General features: G+C 38.1%; 7 protein-coding genes across 7 annotated transcripts; 6 read left to right on the forward strand and 1 right to left on the reverse strand. All coding sequences in view use genetic code 12, as the record gives it.

Annotated features, from left to right (window-relative positions):
- Positions 1 to 267: 267 nt before the first annotated feature.
- Positions 268 to 1,899, forward strand: CPAR2_302940 (uncharacterized protein; the record flags this gene model as incomplete). Its single annotated transcript, XM_036807667.1, has 1 exon — positions 268 to 1,899. One exon carries the CDS (start codon positions 268 to 270, stop codon positions 1,897 to 1,899), a length of 1,632 nt encoding a protein of 543 aa, XP_036664481.1.
- A 346-nt stretch (positions 1,900 to 2,245) lies between these two features.
- On the forward strand, positions 2,246 to 3,760 carry CPAR2_302950 (uncharacterized protein; the record flags this gene model as incomplete). Its single annotated transcript, XM_036807669.1, has 1 exon — positions 2,246 to 3,760. The coding sequence occupies one exon, from the start codon at positions 2,246 to 2,248 to the stop codon at positions 3,758 to 3,760; it is 1,515 nt and encodes a 504-aa protein (XP_036664482.1).
- A 1,752-nt stretch (positions 3,761 to 5,512) lies between these two features.
- Positions 5,513 to 7,246, forward strand: CPAR2_302960 (uncharacterized protein; the record flags this gene model as incomplete). The annotated part of the gene is made up of 1 exon (XM_036807670.1): positions 5,513 to 7,246. One exon carries the CDS (start codon positions 5,513 to 5,515, stop codon positions 7,244 to 7,246), a length of 1,734 nt encoding a protein of 577 aa, XP_036664483.1.
- Positions 7,247 to 7,484: 238 nt separating this feature from the next.
- On the forward strand, positions 7,485 to 8,069 carry CPAR2_302970 (rRNA-processing protein; the record flags this gene model as incomplete). The annotated part of the gene is made up of 1 exon (XM_036807671.1): positions 7,485 to 8,069. The coding sequence occupies one exon, from the start codon at positions 7,485 to 7,487 to the stop codon at positions 8,067 to 8,069; it is 585 nt and encodes a 194-aa protein (XP_036664484.1).
- Positions 8,070 to 8,310: 241 nt separating this feature from the next.
- Positions 8,311 to 9,168, forward strand: CPAR2_302980 (uncharacterized protein; the record flags this gene model as incomplete). Its single annotated transcript, XM_036807672.1, has 1 exon — positions 8,311 to 9,168. One exon carries the CDS (start codon positions 8,311 to 8,313, stop codon positions 9,166 to 9,168), a length of 858 nt encoding a protein of 285 aa, XP_036664485.1.
- A 2,494-nt stretch (positions 9,169 to 11,662) lies between these two features.
- PGA56 (Pga56p) lies at positions 11,663 to 11,932 on the reverse strand (the record flags this gene model as incomplete). Its single annotated transcript, XM_036807673.1, has 1 exon — positions 11,663 to 11,932. One exon carries the CDS (start codon positions 11,930 to 11,932, stop codon positions 11,663 to 11,665), a length of 270 nt encoding a protein of 89 aa, XP_036664486.1.
- A 3,935-nt stretch (positions 11,933 to 15,867) lies between these two features.
- CPAR2_303000 (uncharacterized protein) lies at positions 15,868 to 18,567 on the forward strand (the record flags this gene model as incomplete). Its single annotated transcript, XM_036807674.1, has 1 exon — positions 15,868 to 18,567. The coding sequence occupies one exon, from the start codon at positions 15,868 to 15,870 to the stop codon at positions 18,565 to 18,567; it is 2,700 nt and encodes an 899-aa protein (XP_036664487.1).
- Positions 18,568 to 19,294: the final 727 nt, after the last annotated feature.

The raw sequence follows: 19,294 nt of genomic DNA on the forward strand, positions 1-19,294 counted from the left end.
CGTGGTACCTGCAAAGGACTTCACTGAAATGTAGCATCTTGGAATCGTTTATGTAGCAATGTATCACACTTTCTCATCTCCTTTTAGACAGAATGCATCTTTCCATCGTGGCAAGAGGTACTTTATATTTCATGGTATTGTATTGTATATCCTCCACCTCTAATTTGAAATTGGTCTGAATTAATGAGAAACGTAAATCTTGAAAGAGAAAAAAATATCGCCCCAGTGATTGTGCTGCCACTGATTCCGTTCCCTTTTCACACAGCAATGTCTTCTACTTCTAACACAAAGCTTGGACCTGAACAACTAAGGCCTTATTATGACCATGATAGCTTTGATGCCGGTTACTCTGTCATTTTCAAAAAAGGTGTGGGGTTGATCGACCCAAAGACAGGCAAACCAATAACAGCAAACTTATCATCAAACATTATTGAAAAGCAAGTTAATGAAAACGGGTTCGGTTCATCACCCGGTCTAATACGAAGAGCTTTTGATAGACAAGGTGGTGTAGGAATCCATTCAAACAAAGTTGCAGGTGACAAAAATTTCATTTCTGATTTGGAGTTTAGTGAATATTTTGAAGTCAATAATATGCTTGAGTTGTTGAAGAATTTATTTTGGACATTGTTTAAAGACTACGTCAAAGTCTTGCTTGCCCAACCATTGGAAATAACTCGGTTGGTTCTACAAGTTGGTAAGTTCAACTTTAGTAGTAAAAAGAAGGAGGAGAAACTGAAGAGATTATTGGATCTGACGCATTCGTTGTCTTCATCCAATGCATCTTTGAAAAGTGGAAGTGCCGATCTCGAACTGTCGGGTCACCAACTTGGATTTGTTGATGAAGAAGAGCCGATTGATTATTTCCAACCTCAAAGTGATCAGCAAGTGTGGGCCAATCCAAACACGATATATGAGCCAGCAACTCCTGCCCCAGCACCAGTCACCGACAAGTTTGTACCACCACAACTCAAACGATTGAGTACCAGAAAGAGGCTTAGGGTGTACAAGATACAGCCAAAGTCATTACACACGATGGAGATCATGTCGGCGATTGCAAACAAGGATTCCTTTTTGGCATTGTTTAGAGGAGTCAATGCGTCCTACCTTTATCAAGTTTTGTCACACATGATTGAAGCTTACATCACTGGATTTGTTTCACCATTTTTGGGCATCCCCGATCCATTCTTTCTTGATTTGACCCACTCTAATGATCCATTCAAATCGTTATGGTTGTCGGTATCGGCATGTGTTCTTACTGGGTTGGTGATGATTCCATTGGACTTGATAAGGATCAAATTTATGATTACCCAACCAACTTCACTCGCCTTGACTAATGATACTTCAGGCAATGAGGATATTATAGAGAAAACTGCTGAAGAAGTGGTTCAAAACACCAGATCTTTCAGAGAGTCGATTAGAAATTTTCCTACTTATTACTTGAAGCATCCACCCACACCAATCATATTCTTTACTACCATGTACCAATTGTCAACCACTGTGTTTAGAAAAATGGCTCCATATTTGTTATACATCAAATTCAACATCGATGCCTATTCATCCCCTACAATATACACTTTTGTCAATTTGCTTTCCCTGATTGGTGAGTTTTTTGTCAAGTTGCCGGTGGAGAATTTATTGCGAAAGGAGCAAGTTCGGTTTTTGTTGGCGCCAAAACTGCATGATAAGAAGAAAGTGATTACTATTGTGAAGCCAGAAGAGAATATGATTGTTGAGTTTAATGGAGCTCCTTCTGATGAAGATGAACTTACTAATTGGCAAAAGGTCAAACAATTGGGATTGTTTAATGGTTGGAGAGTAGGATTGTTGAATGTGGTTGGATTTTGGGGATACAATATTTTCAAAAACAGTGGCAATGCGTTGAAGGAGGAAAGGTTATAAATTGTAAATAGGTAATTTGATGTGTGATTGAGTTTTTGTGGTGTGTAGATCTTGAGGGGGGGGCTATTCTACAGGGAGGGGGTGAAGATGGTTGCATGTGGCTGAATCATTGTCAAGGGCGTGAAAAGTGATGAAAAGTTTGAGCCACAGTTTTTTCGGGTGTGTCGACACACAACCAAAAATGAAAATGCTCTCTCCCCCGAACCGAATGATTACACCCCACTGAAAATTACGAATATGAGCATCCACAATTGAGAGCTATATATAATTATGGGACGCTTTCCATTGTATTTGAAATGAATTTCCTAGTGAATTACAACACCTTTCTGATACAGCCTCAGTTACAATGGCACCTTCATCCAGAACCAATGGCAACACCACCACCAAACCAAAAAAGCAATTGAAGCTCTTTGCTTTTGAAATGGGTTGTTCTGGTCTTCAAGCTCCCGGGCTCTGGAAGCATCCAAAGGACCAATCACGCAACTTCAACACCATTGAATATTGGACATCATTATCTCGATTACTTGAACGTGGTAAATTCAATGGATTATTCATTGCTGATGTATTAGGGCCATATGACGTATACAATGGTCCCAAAAATTTCACGGCTGCTGCTACTTCAGGGGCTCAATTCCCCACTATTGAACCACTGGCTGTAATCAGTGCTTGTGCTGCAGTTACTACTGAATTGGCATTTGGCATTACATTTTCCACCATTAGTGAATCCCCCTACCATTTTGCTAGAAGATTAGCCACATTGGATTGGTTGACCAAAGGTAGAGTTGGATGGAATGTTGTTAGTTCGTATTTGGACTCTGCTGCTAGGAACTTGTTGAATGGGGAGGATTTACCACCACACGCTGAAAGATACCAACGAGCTGAAGAGTATATTGAAGTCATTTACAAGTTGTTTTTAAGTTCGTGGGCTGATGATGCGGTTGAATTACGTGATGGTGTCTTTTCCAATCCCGACAAGATTAGACAAATCAATCACAAGGGTAAATGGTTTGAAGTTCCTGGTCCATTTATTGCTGAACCTAATCCGTATCAAAGATTACCGGTGATTATCCAAGCCGGTACATCAAGCGCTGGTAAAAACTTTGCCGCGCAACATGCTGAAGTTGTATTTGTCACTCAATTTGCACCTGAAGCATTGGCAAAACTGATAAAAGAGATTAAACAACTTGCATTGGAGAAGTTTGGTCGTCCCGAAGGATCAATCAAGTTTTTACAATTGATTACTCCCATAATTGGTAATACACAAGAAGAAGCTGAGGCCAAGTATAAGGAATATCAAAGCTATGGTGATATTGAAGGCGCACAAGCGTTGTTTTCGGGATGGACTGGTATTGATATCAGTCAATACCAATATGGTGAAGATATAACTGCAGTTGGAACCAATGCCGTTAAATCATTTCTTGAATTGTGGAATAAAAAGGCTCCTGGTGAGCCAGAACATGTTCAAAAGACTAGGGAACACGTTGCCAAGCAAATTACCGTTGGTGGATTGGGTCCTGTGCTTTATGGTACTGCTGAACAAGTGGCTGATGAAATCGAACGATGGGTTCAAGTGTCTGATGTTGATGGATTCAACATTACATATGCTGTACAACCAACTACATTTGAGGAAGTTGTTGAGTTTTTGATTCCTGAACTACAAAGAAGGGGATTAGTTTGGGATGATTATCCAAATTTAGGACGGCCATTGACTTTTAGAGAACAATTGTTTGGTGTTGATCGTAAAGATTCGAGCTTTTTGTTGGATACCCACCCAGCTCATAAGTTGAGATGGAAAGCCGGTGAAACGAAGGAGGAGTTTGAAGCGAGATTAAATAAGAAGAGGGGAAGTGAGGAGGTGTGAGTAGGGAGCGTATATTTATCGAATATGATAACATTGTGGATTGGAATCAAGTCCGAAATCATGTTTTGTACAAATTTTTTTTTTGAATATACATTCTTTAGTATTAAAGAGACAACCAGGATACTTGCATGTGAAAATTCAACGTAACGGAAACCAAAGTGATTACGTGAGAGTGGAATACCGTTATCCATAAAGGACATTAAGTTAAGGCGGTGTTGCAATTAGCCAAAATGAAATAACACGCTGGTCTCAATTATTCCAAGTAACACATATAGCCTTTGATCTAAATGAACACCCTGTATCGGTCTACTAAACGTCTTCTGTAGTAGTAGGAAAGAACGGGATTTTATGTTACATCACCTGTTTTAGGTATCGTCTAAAAAAATACCCTGCGGAATCTGTTTGGGATGCTGCTGGTGCATTTGAGGCAGTGCCGACTAAAGCATGTCCGATACATCTTGTATTTTTAACACCTCTATTGGGTACTGTCTGCTACATGTTGTTATCAAGGCTAACGGTCTTTAAGTAGTATAATCTGGAGTGTTGAACACAATAGAAGTATCATTCGTATAAAAGATTTCGCCTAAAAGTGTAATTCTTCATTGTTAAAGTGTGAATTATATCGTCAAGAAACCAAAAACGAATGGCAGCACAAAGGGATTCAATGCAACACAGAAAGCACTCATGACTAAAGATTTGCCCAAATTGGGCGGTTTTATGCCTTAAGTTGGAGTTACTTAAGTTGATTTCTTTTGTGTCAGCACGTAATGCTTTTGGAAACATGAAAGGGTTGTGAACGCGTATAAGCCAGCACTGTTGTGTGGAACGGTTCAGTTAAAACGATTTACTTAGAGAGTAGAATATCGTTGTTGAAGAAGTTGACTTTGGTTTAGTGGCACCACCCCTACCCAAGTAAAAGTCCATTAGCAACGGGTGAGAGGGGGGGGGAAGGGTGTTGTTCCCCAAATAGGAATCTGTGTCTTGAAAAGATTGAAATTATTTTATGACAAGAGAAAATGACAAAGTTTGAGTGTTTTCGTAATTTGTATTTTCTGCATTTACGAGAGAGTGACGTAAAGAGAGAGTCTGTACGAAGAAACAGTAAACAATTGTTCTAGACCCCCCAAACTTTTCTCGCGAATACACTTGATCTCAAAGAAGATAACCAACAAAGTAAAAATGAGCAGATTCTGGGACTACACTTTCCAATAGTTCGAAACCCTCTTTTTGGAAATACATCTACTTTATCGGCAGTTTAATCAAACCCTTAGTTCTAGACTCACATATAACAACACTATGAACTAAAAATAGATCCTTCATCAAAATATCTCTCTCAATTTGGCTGTCTTCCTCTATGTTTTTTTTTTTTTTGGTCTATTTTTGTCTTGTCTTCAAGGCGGATTCTAATGAAAAAAAAAAAAAAAAAAAAAAAAAAAAAAAAAGACTTTAAAGAATAACACAAAGATGTACTATTGGAGGAGGCTTCTTCTCTTGTCTTAAGGTTTTAAAGCCAGAACACTTTCACAGTTCATTCTCCAATTTCATGCATTTGAAGTTGCTCAATATCGTACCATTGGGGGTAGAGTACAGTTGAGTTGTCACGTTGTATATATATATATATATAAGCTTACCTGTCCCGATTCGATTGACAAGATAAAGACATAGCGCTAAGCCATCAAAACGCCAATAATACACATTATCATCGCCAATCTTCAACCTTGAAATTTTCCCCCTAACACCAGTCGTATCACAATGGCTAAACCCAAGACCAGTATCATGTTTATAAATCGACACTATATCAAACTACTAACAACAATTGCCACAACAAGTTTACTTGTTCTTATTTATATCACAGTACAATCAATACAAAATACGCCTATACCGCAAAACACACTACTAAAACTACAACATGACTTGGAGACCACTATCAGCACCAAAAATCAACTTGTATCAGATGTAACAATTGTTAAATGTCGCAGTTTCAAGTTTTGTCAAGTACCAACGGGATACATCATCATAAACCCGTCATTGACTTTTTACAAGTTTGCTAACAGCCAACTGAAGAAGAAATTGTATGACTATGAGTATTATCTTGCCGTCAAATTCTCATCTTTGGACAAAACTACTAGAGTTATAAGTGGATTATCTTTTGACAAGCAAGACGATGGGTATGAAGTTGTTAAAGTTAACGATAAAGACGATGATCAATTTATCAAATTATACAAGAAATTTGTCATCAATAACACTGAACATCCATTGCCGAAAGATACACCAATACTACGATCGATCGATGTGTTATTCGGTAGTAATGATTTAATCGACTCGAGAAAATTCCGTCACACTTTACATTCATCAAATGACGAATCAATACACCCCATTTTGTCAGTTTCAATGATGAGTATAAAAGAGCAAGAAGAATATCAGCAACAACTTCAACAGGAATCAAAGAGTTTGATCAACCAAGACCAAATATTGGAAACTAGTCAAGAAAAGTACAAGGTTATGCAACTTTCAGATCTACATTTTGGTCAAGATTTGGGCAGATGTAGCAGCACTGGTGCTGGTACTACTGATGTCAAATGTAGTTCTGATTTGAAAACATTGAAATTTATTGAAACTACTATACAACAAGAACGTCCAGACTTGATTGTCATTACTGGTGATTTGATCGATGTTGAACGATCATTGGACTACAAGTCCATCTTGTTGAAGAGTTTACAACCAATTTTAGCAACAAATACTAAATTCTTGTATACATTTGGTGATGAAGTGCAAAACAAGGAGGATAAATCAACCATTATTGAGTTTTTATCATCATTGCCCAATTGTCTCAATACGTTTGTTCCATTTGCTGATACAAATTTACATGGAGTCACCAATGACAACTTGCAAATTTTCAACAAACTAGTCAAGGATAAAGACCAAGTGGATGAGCAATCAGTTTCAATTACTATACTCGATTCGCAAGATCATTTCATTGATGAAACACAAATCAACTACTTGTACCGCATCAATAATGATTTTACATCAACCGATTACAAGCTACTCTTTTTCCATTACCCCATCCCACAATTTCGACCAGCAGGTACTTTCAAAATTATTGGTGCATACAATGAAAAACATCCACTTGATACCAAAACCAATATCAAGTTCCATGACGATATAATCAATTGTCGATACCAAGTATTGTCCGTGGGGCACGAACATGAAAATGATGCTTGTATATTATCAGAGTTGTCAAAACAACCGAAATCCAAGCCAAGAACTACTACAGGAAATGGAGATACTTCACCAGCATCGATTTGGTTGTGTTATAATTCAATCACGGGTGATTCGGGTGTAACTACAATCAATGAACAATATGTACGTAAAATTAGATTATTTGAAGTTGATTTTGTCAAGAAACGGATTTTGAGTTGGAAGAGAAAAGAAAATGATAAAGACGTGTTGGAACCCCAGTTGATATATCAAAAGCAAATAGGATAGATATGTGTAATAGAGAAGTTGCAATATTTACGTTAGTGTATTTTGTAGTTCTAACAAATTTCCTCTTGAATCTTGCCACATTGAGCGACATTGCAATAAGCGAAAAAAAAAAAAAAGGATGTCACTAACCTCATCTCATCCCCAACTCCAATTCCAATACTCTTCTATACGCACACACACACACACACACACACACACACACAAACTCACTCACTCACATAACAACCACGATCTACAAATGGGTAAAGCTAAAAAGACAAGAAAGTTTGCAGCTGTAAAACGCACATTATCGAAAAAGGACCCCCGTCTAACGCAAAATAAATCCGTCAACCCCAACCAACTAGCCAAACAGAATAAGAACGACCCAGAACTAACCCAACACGTGCCACAAGTATCATCGGCCCTTTTCTTCAAATTCAACGATGCGATAAAACCACCATACCAAGTACTTATCGATACAAATTTCATCAATTTCAGCATCCAAAAGAAAATCGACATCATTCGTGGATTAATGGACTGTTTAATGGCGAAATGTATTCCTATTATAACTGATTGCGTAATGGCTGAATTGGAGAAATTAGGATCCAAGTATAGGATTGCTTTAAAATTGGCCAAAGATCCAAGAATTCAACGATTGAGCTGTAGTCATCCGGGTACTTATGCTGATGATTGTTTGGTCAATAGAGTGATGCAACATAAATGTTTTATTGTGGCTACCAATGATGCTGATTTGAAGAGAAGGATACGAAAAGTGCCTGGGGTGCCGCTTATCAGTGTTGGTGGGCATTCGTATGTGGTTGAGAGATTGCCTGATGTGTTTTGAGAAGAGAGGCGAGAGAGATATAAGGATCTGCTGTGTGTATTGAATATACGATTGTGTTTAAGGGGAATGCTCAGTGGCGATGGTTGTAGATTGTGCTTGTAATTTCACAGGGTGACTAATCTGCTTGGTTCTGTTATATTTAGCAGCCAAAAAACCTCCATGCAAATTTATATCTTTGCATAAACAACCAGCACATCAAGTGGATCAAATAAATACACCTCAAAGCTATCACCAGGTTGCCATGTACGACCAGCCATACCATCATCGAAATAGACCAGCACCCAATCACCAAAATTTTCTCAGTTTCAGGGCTACTTCAAAATCAACACCCATTAGTGCCCCCTTCACCAAGCTGAACTCAACACCAACCACTCTGTATTTAGACCCTCATGAAGTATCTACAACACTGGTTATCCTAGATGATGTATTTACTCAGTTACAAAATGTTACCGATGAGGTGGAGAAGCTAACACCGATTGATATCCCTGCGCCATATCAAATTACTCGAAACTATGCAAGTAAAGAATCCAACGACAGGAATGAGAGGGATGTGGCACCCAGGGAGTTTAAGCAAGTAAGCACTCCCATAAGGTACGCGACACCAACGTCGAGACCAGTTACTGGGACTGCAACTGCACTACCACAACCACCACCACTGCGTCATAATGGCATTTCATTTAAATCGGAATTTTATAAATTACTTGGCCACTACAACTCATTAATGCAACAAGTGCTAGCTAAAAACAACGATATCAATATACTAAAGTACAAACTCAACCAGTCGGTCAATACGCTCGTGCTTGAGCTTGGAAATTTGCATCCAATGGAACAAGACAATGAATATAATGACATGAGGAAAGAGGACAACGAACATGAACTTGGTGGTGGTACAACCATCAATGAGCAATCAACTGCAGCTAAAAATCAAAGCTTAGGTCCAAGTGAGTACAATTTCCAACGCAAGATGGATGAAATTAGTAAGAAGTTGATGGAGATATTCAATCCGCAAGAAGAGTTTGAATCGGTTAGTGTTGATTCAACAACTATTGATTCGTATATTTTGCACAAGAAGAAGAATAAGAAGAAAGTGAAAAGTTGACGATGTTGACGATTGATATGAAAGTGAGTAAGCACATTTGGTTACGATTTGAACTATTTGTAGCAATTCATTTGTATAGTGGTAAAATTTTGATCGGTGATTTGATGACCCAAGCACCTTCTCTGAATGTTTTGTTGTTTTGCAACAAACACCTCTCACCCGTTGGGTTCAAGGCAAATTATGAAACTCAAAGAATACTGTGTTAAACAACAAAGTTTTGTATGAGCCAAAATCATCTTAATTACGACACATGTAATTTCGTTGCTATACGACGTAGTACTCTTCGTGGGACCCGACACAAATCGCCCATCTGTATGCTAAAGCTACTGCATGTTTTTGCATCAACAAATTGCCCATAGCATATCCTATAAATCCCCTCTCTTGAAATAATACTTTTGAACAAGTCCTCATCAATTGTGTGTGTGTGTGTGTGTGTGTGTGTGTGTGTGTGTGTGTGTGTGTGTGTGTGTGTGTGTATGTGCCTCTACAAATATTGTCCAGAATCACGCCACACCAACCTGTTTGACTCGATATCGTACATTGAAGCAACAAACACTGAACAAGCAGAGGAAACAACACCATCGTTACCACCAAAAACCACTGTGCCGACCCATGTGTCGCTATTGAGTTTGTTACCTCGCGTTACGGCAAAACATTGGTAACTGCAATAAGGTTTAAAAAAGACGTAATTATTCTCTTCATGTAATTTATCGAGACGTAGCGCCAATGCCTCGCGAATGGTTTCATGATCAACGACAATTTTATCAAGATATTTATAAGTTGGCCGGAAACTGTAATGTATGTGGCCCTCTTGGCCATATATTCGAACATTTGTATAGTTTTCTTCACTCTGGTTACGTGGACGTTTTTGTTTTTCAATCTCGAATCTAGGTGCTACGTTGCTCCGATGATTGTGAATGAAATCAAAAAATTTGATTACTGGTGTAATGAATACCCTATTCACAAGCGAATTGAAAACACCGAGCGTTGCAAATTGAGAGTAACTTAGCTTGGTTGGTCTATAGTGTGTTGAAAGTTTCAACTTAGAGCTATTTCTGACCCCCAATGCATGACTCAACAAAGTTAATTGATCACCACCAGTCAAATTTGTTGATGAATTTACCAATTCCAACCATTCGTTTCCAACATCCTCCAAATCAATTTGTATCTGCAAGTATCAACTTGATTGTGATTTGGTATAAGGGTTGGTTGTCGTTGAAGTGGATACATCGACATGACCCTCATCTGAGTTGGCGCTTCCCCCATGCAGCCACAGAACCGATGATAAAAGGAATCAAGTAGTAAAGCAACATTCTTATCAATACTGTGAATTTGATGGATGCTTGTGGTTAATTTAAAAAGCCTCTCTGTGTGCAGAAAACAAAAGAAACAGGCAACTTTCAAAATATCAACTGTGCAAAAGTTTTCCGACCTAAACCATTGGACCAATGTTGTTGCTCCATGGTTGTCATTCTATTGCTTATATATTCCCATTAAGTTTTATGCCCCTGAGTCATAATGCTTTTTGTCATTAGCTGATTTTTCTCGCTCATTTTTGCGCTTTAGTTTATTTTCTTTGTTCTTTGCCTTTGTTTACACTAAATAAAGTATGCAGCCAGCCATGTTTTCCTTTTTTGCCGTCACCATGTTGTTGCATGCCCAAACAAAACAAAACAAAACTAAAAAGTAAGAAAAGGAAAAGGTGGTTACTGGTGAAAGGGGTGTTGGTTAGATGGAAGAGTCGGATCAATAATGTGGCAAACGTGGGCAACGCAAAAAAATGTTATTGATATTGCAGTGTACACAAATTGTTATTGTAATATGATTCTCGGAACAACTGGGAAAATGATTTTCCGTCAGAGTACAATAGGGGGTCACACACTCTTTTTCTCGAGATGAATAATCGCCTAAAACATGAAGACTCGAGAAGGGAAAAAAGGTTGAGCAAATTTGGTACCTTACCTCGTTATGCATTTCATCATCTCACTCCCCACTGGCACTTCAATCTACATCAACTTCATCTTCGTGAATAAATTAAAAGGTTAAAATTATAATCTATATAATTAATATTATAAAGACTTCTGAGGCCTTGTGTAGTATAACAGCAATATACGAAAGCAAAAAAAGTAATGGCAAAAAGGCAATCAAAAACATAAACAAAAACAAAAAAGTAGATAATGATGATAAAAAAATGTGTATAAAACAAAACCCTTCTTTTGCAAAGTATAATAATAAACAAAAAAGCTGATAAAATAATTAGATAACAATAAAAAAAGCAAAATGAAATAAGCTTTTGAATAAAAGCCTTGTAAAAAATGAAAAAATGCTAACTCTTCCACAACATTACACTCTGTGATGGATGTGGTTGTTGTTGATGAACTTTATAATACAGAAACAAAAAGAAAATTGGTTGATTAGTTATAGTGTTTCTTTTCTCTTCTCTTCTCTTCTCTTGTCTCCTCCAACTCCTGCTCCCTTGTCTAAGCAAGCACGCTTAGTACAACAAAGCAACAGCAGCAGCAACCAAAGCGGCACCACCGTAGATGTTAGCGTTAGCATTAGCAGCGTTGTCTGATTTTTGACCACCAGCACCACCGGTAGAGTTAGAACCGGCACCACCAGTAGAGTTGGAGCCAGCACCACCGGTTGAGTTTGATGCGGCACCACCAGTTGAGTTTGATACGGCACCACCAGTAGTGTTGTGGAATCTAGCTTGGATAGATCCAACTAAAGCCAATGAAGCGATGATTTGAGTGAATTGCATTATTGATTATGTATATATGTGGTGGCTTGTAAAAAAGTGTTTATAGCTGAAGAAGAAGGAGAGAAGTAGAAATCTGATCGTAAGTCGAGGATATCTAAGTCCCTTTATATATCCGGGAATTTTTTAATGCAAAATTTTCGTTCTAATTTTTTTTTTTTTGCACCATGAAATTCCTTCTCTATTGATTAGGGGGAACTCACATGTTAAAAAAAAAAAAAAAAAATTTACGCGCCCAAAAAGAAAAAAAAAAAAAAAAAAAAAAACCTTCCTCTAAGGCGTGATAGGCCCATTTTGTGTAACTCAAGTTAGTCATAAGGTATTTTAGCAATTGAAAAAAGAAGAAGAAAAAAAGAAATTCACGCATTCACTCGAACAACGTACTGCATATAGTATGTTTGTGTATTTGAGCCCAATTTCTTGGTAACAGTGACACGACCTTTTTTTTTCTGTTTTTTGACGGGCTTAGACACTTTTGTGTATGTGTTTTATTTTTAGTCATATCACGTGCATACCTCTCTTTCTCTTTTATTATATTAACTCTATTAACTCTATTAACTCTATTGTTCTTTTTGTTTTTTTTTTAAAAAAAGTTTCATGCGCAATGTTAATCTTCTCAATTGGGTTAATTTATAATCACTTTGAGTAAATTTGGGTTACTAATTTTTTTTAACTAGTACGTTTTCTATTTTTTTTTTTTTTTTTGGGGGGGGGAGGGGGGGGTGTTTCACGTGTCTCAACTTAAAATTATAATATCACCTAAGCTAAAGTTAAAAGCTAAGCCTGTTCTAACAAACTATACAACCCAAAGGCGAGTGGATTTTCTTTACCAAACTTTGTATAGAAACTTGCATGTTCTCATCCCGCCTTAGTCACCAAAGTTGCCACCTGAGGAATCATAAACTGAACAAAAGTTGCGAGTGGAGAGAAACTGAGTGTATTTCAAACATAGCCTCTTTCTGTCCTTATTCCCTATTCCCTATTCCCTTTCTTTCCTGTAATTCTATTTATAGATATGATCATTTCATTCAGTTGGTACAAAGCTCGTTAATTATTACAAATTTATCGTCCTTCTACAGTATTTGTGGTAGCCGGTGGCTTATACCACACCCCTCTTTTACTTTCTCCCTTTGTTGTGAGTTTGCCCTTAATTTTGCCATTGATTGTTCCCATCTTATAATAACAAAAACACGAGTGGCATATTGTCTTTCCATCGTAATATATCAATTGATTTACAGTCAAAGAGAATAGTCAAGACAATAAGCCGATATGTTGGCTATACTACGAATGTTCTAGTACATTCCACAACCTCAAGTTTATCTTTTGGACTTTCAATCTTTTGTTTGTTCTCTTTTTGGTTCTTTTTTGGGTAAACACTCTTTTGTGTAAAACTTTACGTTTAATGTTACACAACAATTTATTGCTCGGGTTGAATTTATTCTAATTTGGGGATGGAACACGCATAGATAAAGTACTCAAATCACTCGTTTGAGCTAGTCATTGCTTGCCAGCTACTAAAGGGAGGTGATTCATGCAGCTCTAGAGAGGTTCAGTGACCAATATGATTGTGCACGATTCCTATATGGTGTCTGTTCTCTTCTTTCTCCCACCCACTTTGAATGGAACAATTCCAAAAATAATAGCGAGCATTTATCCGATGAATATGCAACACCACTTAGTTATTATGTATCATTACTCACTTTCCCTCGGCGTATTGTACAAAAAAAAACGTTTAAGTTGCTCTGTTTCATCTTCATAACTAACTTCATCATAATTTTCTTATAGTCTTGTGACAACAAATACAATAGGGAGTAGAATGGGTGTAATTGTGGCTTTGAGTCAAACACAACATATTGCTTGTAGACATCCTCCGGGGCCTGGTGTTTGGCCCAATCCTTCTAAACTCTTGTTTGTACATTGAATCGAGCTTCAACTTCAAGAAAAAAAACCGCTTCATAGAGAGATGAAAGTTACGTGCTGTTGTTGTACGTTTCCTTGAGTTGATTCTCTACCAATTGCCATCTCTCAAAATAGGTTGTATTTTGCTAAACGTTTCGTTCATACACGGACACTAAACAATGCACCAGCACATCATGGAGTATCCCTAGCAACTAGCACCAGGAACCACTTGAGCATGGAGTAAATATTCTATCACGGCTGGCACCACCCTGGGTGCAAATTCTGGAAAAGTCCTCGCCATGCATTCACTAAAAACTTTTGCTCATTGGTACAAACGCTATTAATAGCAGCTCAATTTTTTGGCTATAATTACACGACCTCCAACTCTTTTTTGCAGTTACGATTTCCGTTTCTTTTTTTTTTGTAACCGTTTATTTCCTTAACCTTTTTCGTTTTTTTTATTTTTTTTTTTTTTTTGACAGCAAAAGGGGCTGTGTTTAGATTACACAATCTTATGGGAGAGGGTGTGGTGTGGTATATACAGGAAACGCAATGTTACCATAAAACAATATACTCATCGAAAAGAAGTGGGCTCTCTTATCATATATACACCAACTCTTGAAAAAATGTCTTTACAATTAAAAGCGATTCTGCAAATGGTGGGTGCTTAACATGCATTATATTCAAATATCATACACGACCCCCCAGGAATGTTTCCGTCTATCATATATAACCTTTATGTGCAATTTACCAAAATTGACAAAAATAAAATTTAGTGAAACAATAACAGAAAAGAACGCGAAAAGTTTTTATTCTTTTTTCCTTTTTTTTTCTATTTTTCGAGGGAAGAAATTGGGTGGACAATAAAACGATGAAAGGGGGAGGAAGCAGAACACCAATTTACGATTATTATGAAACACGCGTAAACTTCTCTCGAAATTGGATTCGTAATTCTCAAATACAATACAACGGAATTAACCCATTCATCATATCCATCCCACGTGTATATGTGCATATGTGTATATGTGCATATGTGTATATGTGAATCCAAACATAGAGGTGAAAACAAACAAGCACTAGTTGTTTTTTTTTTTAAACTTTTCCAAAACGAAAAAAAAAAATCATACGAGACAAATCCTCGGCTAAATCTTATTCTCTCCCACAACTCCTTTATGCAACTACATGTGTACTGATTGCATTTTCTCTTTGTTTATATTTTGTTTTTAGTCTTTTAGTCTCTTCGTTAATATTTGGTATCAATACAGCTATTGCATTGTGCTTCTATGCTAGATTAAGCATTAAATGGGTTTCAGAGTGTTACCCATTATCGTCAATTTTTGTGTATGGTTGAAATTATTGACAACGCAATTTTTTCGTAAGCAGATAAGAGAAAAAGGTGGTCAACTTCAGTGGCAATAGAAATGAAGGAGTCCTGATTATCTTTAATTGGCAAATTGACACCCTTCCCGTGGTACACGATATTGGTACAGTTTTTCTGCACAATCACCCCAATCATGTCCATACATTGTCGCAATTTGCATCTGAACAAATGCAAAATGTAGGCAATCAGACGCCATCATTTTCTATTATTGTTTATAAGCTTCACGTCTTCTTCCGTCAGACAATAGCTCCATATTGTACCCTCTTCAAACACTACGTCTGATCTCTTCCAAGGGAAAGGTCCTCGCATCCACACAATTTTGCACCCAATCCAAAAAAAAAAAAAAAACCCACTTTAGTGGCATTCATCTTCTGGGGAAACTATAACAAGCATATCAAACTTTGTACCTACCTCCAGTAAATTCCTCCTTACTAATTGCAAAGAAAGTTGCCACCTCACCCTTTTTGGAATCTGTTAATCAACGTACCTTGTTCTTATTGTGCCCCTCACAATATGAAGAAAGGGCAAGGCGTGAAAACATCGTCCATCAATCAGCTCGGACGATTTTCAACCATATTACCTTCTTGATAGAAGATACCTCCTTCAACAGTAGAACCATTCAATCTCAACGTCACATAATTGGTGTTTCTTTAAAGAAATGGCTAAAGTTCGCAAGTTTTTTGACAAGTTAATCACCGAACCTAGCAAATACGGCACGAAAACAAAAGTTGAAGGACCAAACTATAATCCATACATTGACAAGCTGCTCTCTCGTCAACTGCAACAGAGCTTGAATCAAAAGAAGGCAAAGAAGAAAAATCACCTGTACAATAACTTACACAATGGGCTGATTGAATCGCACAATGGAGATGGCCATAAGGATGTGGATCAGGAACTGTTGACGACATCATCGAAGCCATACTCTTCATTGAAACTGGCTTCCCCACCAATATCACCCGTGCACTCACTCCGACAAAGCTTTTTTGCCAATACAAACAAGACACAAGTAAATAACTCTGCAAGTGAAGTAAAGTCAAACACCATTACTGCTGACCACCCACATCAACTTGACTCGATATCTTCATTAGAATTGCTGCCAATTGGATCTGCTTCATCAATAACCCTGAGTTTTAATTTACCAACAATTGCCCAACACGATGCTTTCTACTCTCTTGTTAAAATTGACAAGTTTAAGTTTTCACAACGTGGCACATTGTTGAACTTCAAAACGAGACACGGTAATGGACTGGATATTTATGTTTGTGATGAAAATGGAAGAAAGATTAGAAAAAGAAGAAGTAGACGTAAAAGAAGAGGTGTTCGAAGGAGGAAAAGTTTGACTAGTTGTAGTCTTCTAGAAGGTGAGGACGGTGAAGGTGAAGGTGAAGGTGTTGGGCACGGCAGCGATAAAGTGGTTGATTGTGTTGGAGTTGTTTGCAAGACTGGGGGTGGTGCACGCGATGATGTATCGTTTGTGTCAATTGCAACTACGGCAACCACCGCCACAACAATGACAGCATCAATTAATGGTGCTGCTGCTAGTGATGCAGTAAGACCATTAGCGACTGAATCTGACCAAAAAGGTAGAAGCCCAGCCACCACTAAGCCAGTCAACATCTCCATACCTACTGAGATGACAAACACAAGTTTATCAGCTAATGGGAAAACTAAAACCAAAACCAAAACCAAAACACCTTCTACCCCAACTGCACCGGCAACTCCTTACGGCTCCCCAGCTCGATTTGGGAGCCAATTTGATCCCTGTTTCAATGTCAATGATTTCAAGGTAAAGATCATTCCCGATATGGCATCATACCAGCCAAGCTTTCTCCACAAGCGCAATTCAATGCGGACGTTGGAGTCACGAGTAGCTACCCCGAATACGATTACCAATACAACCAACACGACAAACAATAGCAATGGTACAAAGTTACCGACTGGATCATCGCCATCAGCAGCATCTTCGTTTGTTGAAGACATCAAATCTACAACCGCTTCTTTCCATCATCAAGAAGTTGAGTTTGGTAAGAAATTCACTTGTGTTGTCGAAGAAGGATTGAAATCGTCTTCACTTAGTGCACATGCATCAATCCGAGATATCAAGACTGAGCTAAATGATGGAAAGCCAAGGGGCGGGTCAGGAAGTCGAGTTGCATACGAAATTGATGGTTCTGATTTGCATCTGCTGTCACTGATGCAGTTGCTGAATTATGCTATTGATTGTAACGAGGTTAGAGAAGAGAATGCTCCATTATTGGGTAAACAAGTTGCAAATGATGCTGGCGACTCCCGAACAGGAGATGTTGAATATAGTGAAGGTGCTACTGAACTGACGTTGTCATTTGGTGGCGATGGTGGTGAATCGCAGAATCTCAGTGTTGGTGCTAATACTCCATCGCAAGAGCAACTTGAAAAAAATGATCATAAGTGGATTTTTCAAGTGAAGGACCGACTTCATTACTATTATAATGCAAATTTGACTAAATTGAGGCGTATCAAACGACATCATCAAAAAAGTAAAGCTGGAGAGCAAGATGAAGCAACTGAGAAGGCAAAAGCAATTGCATTTAACCATGCTGAGCTCCCTTCTGCTAATGTTGCAACTCCAACAACGTCGAATTCAACATTAAATCTTCAATCGGGTCTTTATTCGCATGAAAATAGACGATCACTGAAGATCAATGTCGTTGAAAAGGAGGGTAATAAAATGATGAAGCTTGCTACTGCTGTGGATGAGCTCAACCTCCATAGCACAAGTTCCATGCAACATCACCACAATGTCGATTCTGACGGGTTTTACGTTGGTGATGAAACTGAAAAAGAGGATGATTTGACTGGTGCGATATACTTTATCAAGAATGATAAAGACGATGAGGTACAGAGCAGTAGGAAAGAAATTAATGCAACAGCAACAACTTCGTCATCTTCCATACGCATGTCCAAGTTGCTTTGTCATCATCGACAACAATTGCAACGACTGTTTAAATTTGCCCCTCTGCTGCTTACTAAAGCCAGCAATCGAGTAGAAACAAAAGAAGGTGAAGAAGAAGAAGAAGACGACGACGACAATGATGACGCTTCCAATAACGCTAGAGCGTCCATTGGGCTACTCAAGGGTTCGAATTTGCAAAATGTCCTCAAACATGGCTCTTCCTCAAGCAAGACGATATCAAACACAACGACAACAGTACAGCTCTCACATAATCAGACGCCGTTGATTGAGTTGCATTCGCCCGGTGATGCGGAAGAAGAGTCGAGCTCTAATGATGGTGATGATGAACAAAGCTTTCATGGGTATGTTGAAAGTGATGTTGCATCGAGCGTTTTGAGTATACATATATGTGAAAGTGTTTATTAAAGGGGTTAAAACGGGTATAGTTTTATAGGTTGTGTAGGTGCTTTACATCTTCGTATGGTGGTGTTTGTGTTTAAAGATTTTACAATGTGTATTTCTTGGTTCCAGCTTATCTTTGCGATTGTATTGCTGCGAAAAAGATAAAGATAAGGATAAAGATAAGAAAAATAAAAGATTAACTTATTGATCGTCATTGGCTAGTTTAATTTTTATTGATTTCCGATAAGTTCTTGCTCTTTGTCCTTTTGGTGGTTAACTACTTGGCAAAACCCACCTTTGTCTACGGGCTCGTAGAAGGTAAGTCCAATGATATTTGCCCATCTTTGCCTCGGCAATTAATCACCGCGCGGCATCTTCCGCACTTTGTACTTTTCTATTTTCTTTTCTGGCCCCCACCACTCGTCCGGACTTTGTAAAGAGCTACGGCGTTAATTCGAATCCATGCCGCAATAGAATCACTTTTTTTCTTTTGCCTTTTTTTTTTTTTGCTTGTCACATTTTTATTTTATTTTTTTCGGTCATTTTTTTGTTTGGTGAAATTGAAATTGAAATATCCACCACAGTTTTTTATTGGCATCTTCAACTTAAAAACATCAAACGGACAACACATAAGGCTCGGCTAGATTCATTCATTCATTGGAGTGCCTCATATACCCGCTTCCCAACTTCTCTACTTTACTATTTCACGTTCCAGCTGACAACACTCATCGGTGCCGCTTAATTTCTTCCC

This window comes from Candida parapsilosis, contig 005806, assembly GCF_000182765.1.
Source record: "Candida parapsilosis strain CDC317 annotated contig 005806".
Taxonomy (NCBI): domain Eukaryota; kingdom Fungi; phylum Ascomycota; class Pichiomycetes; order Serinales; family Debaryomycetaceae; genus Lodderomyces; species Lodderomyces parapsilosis.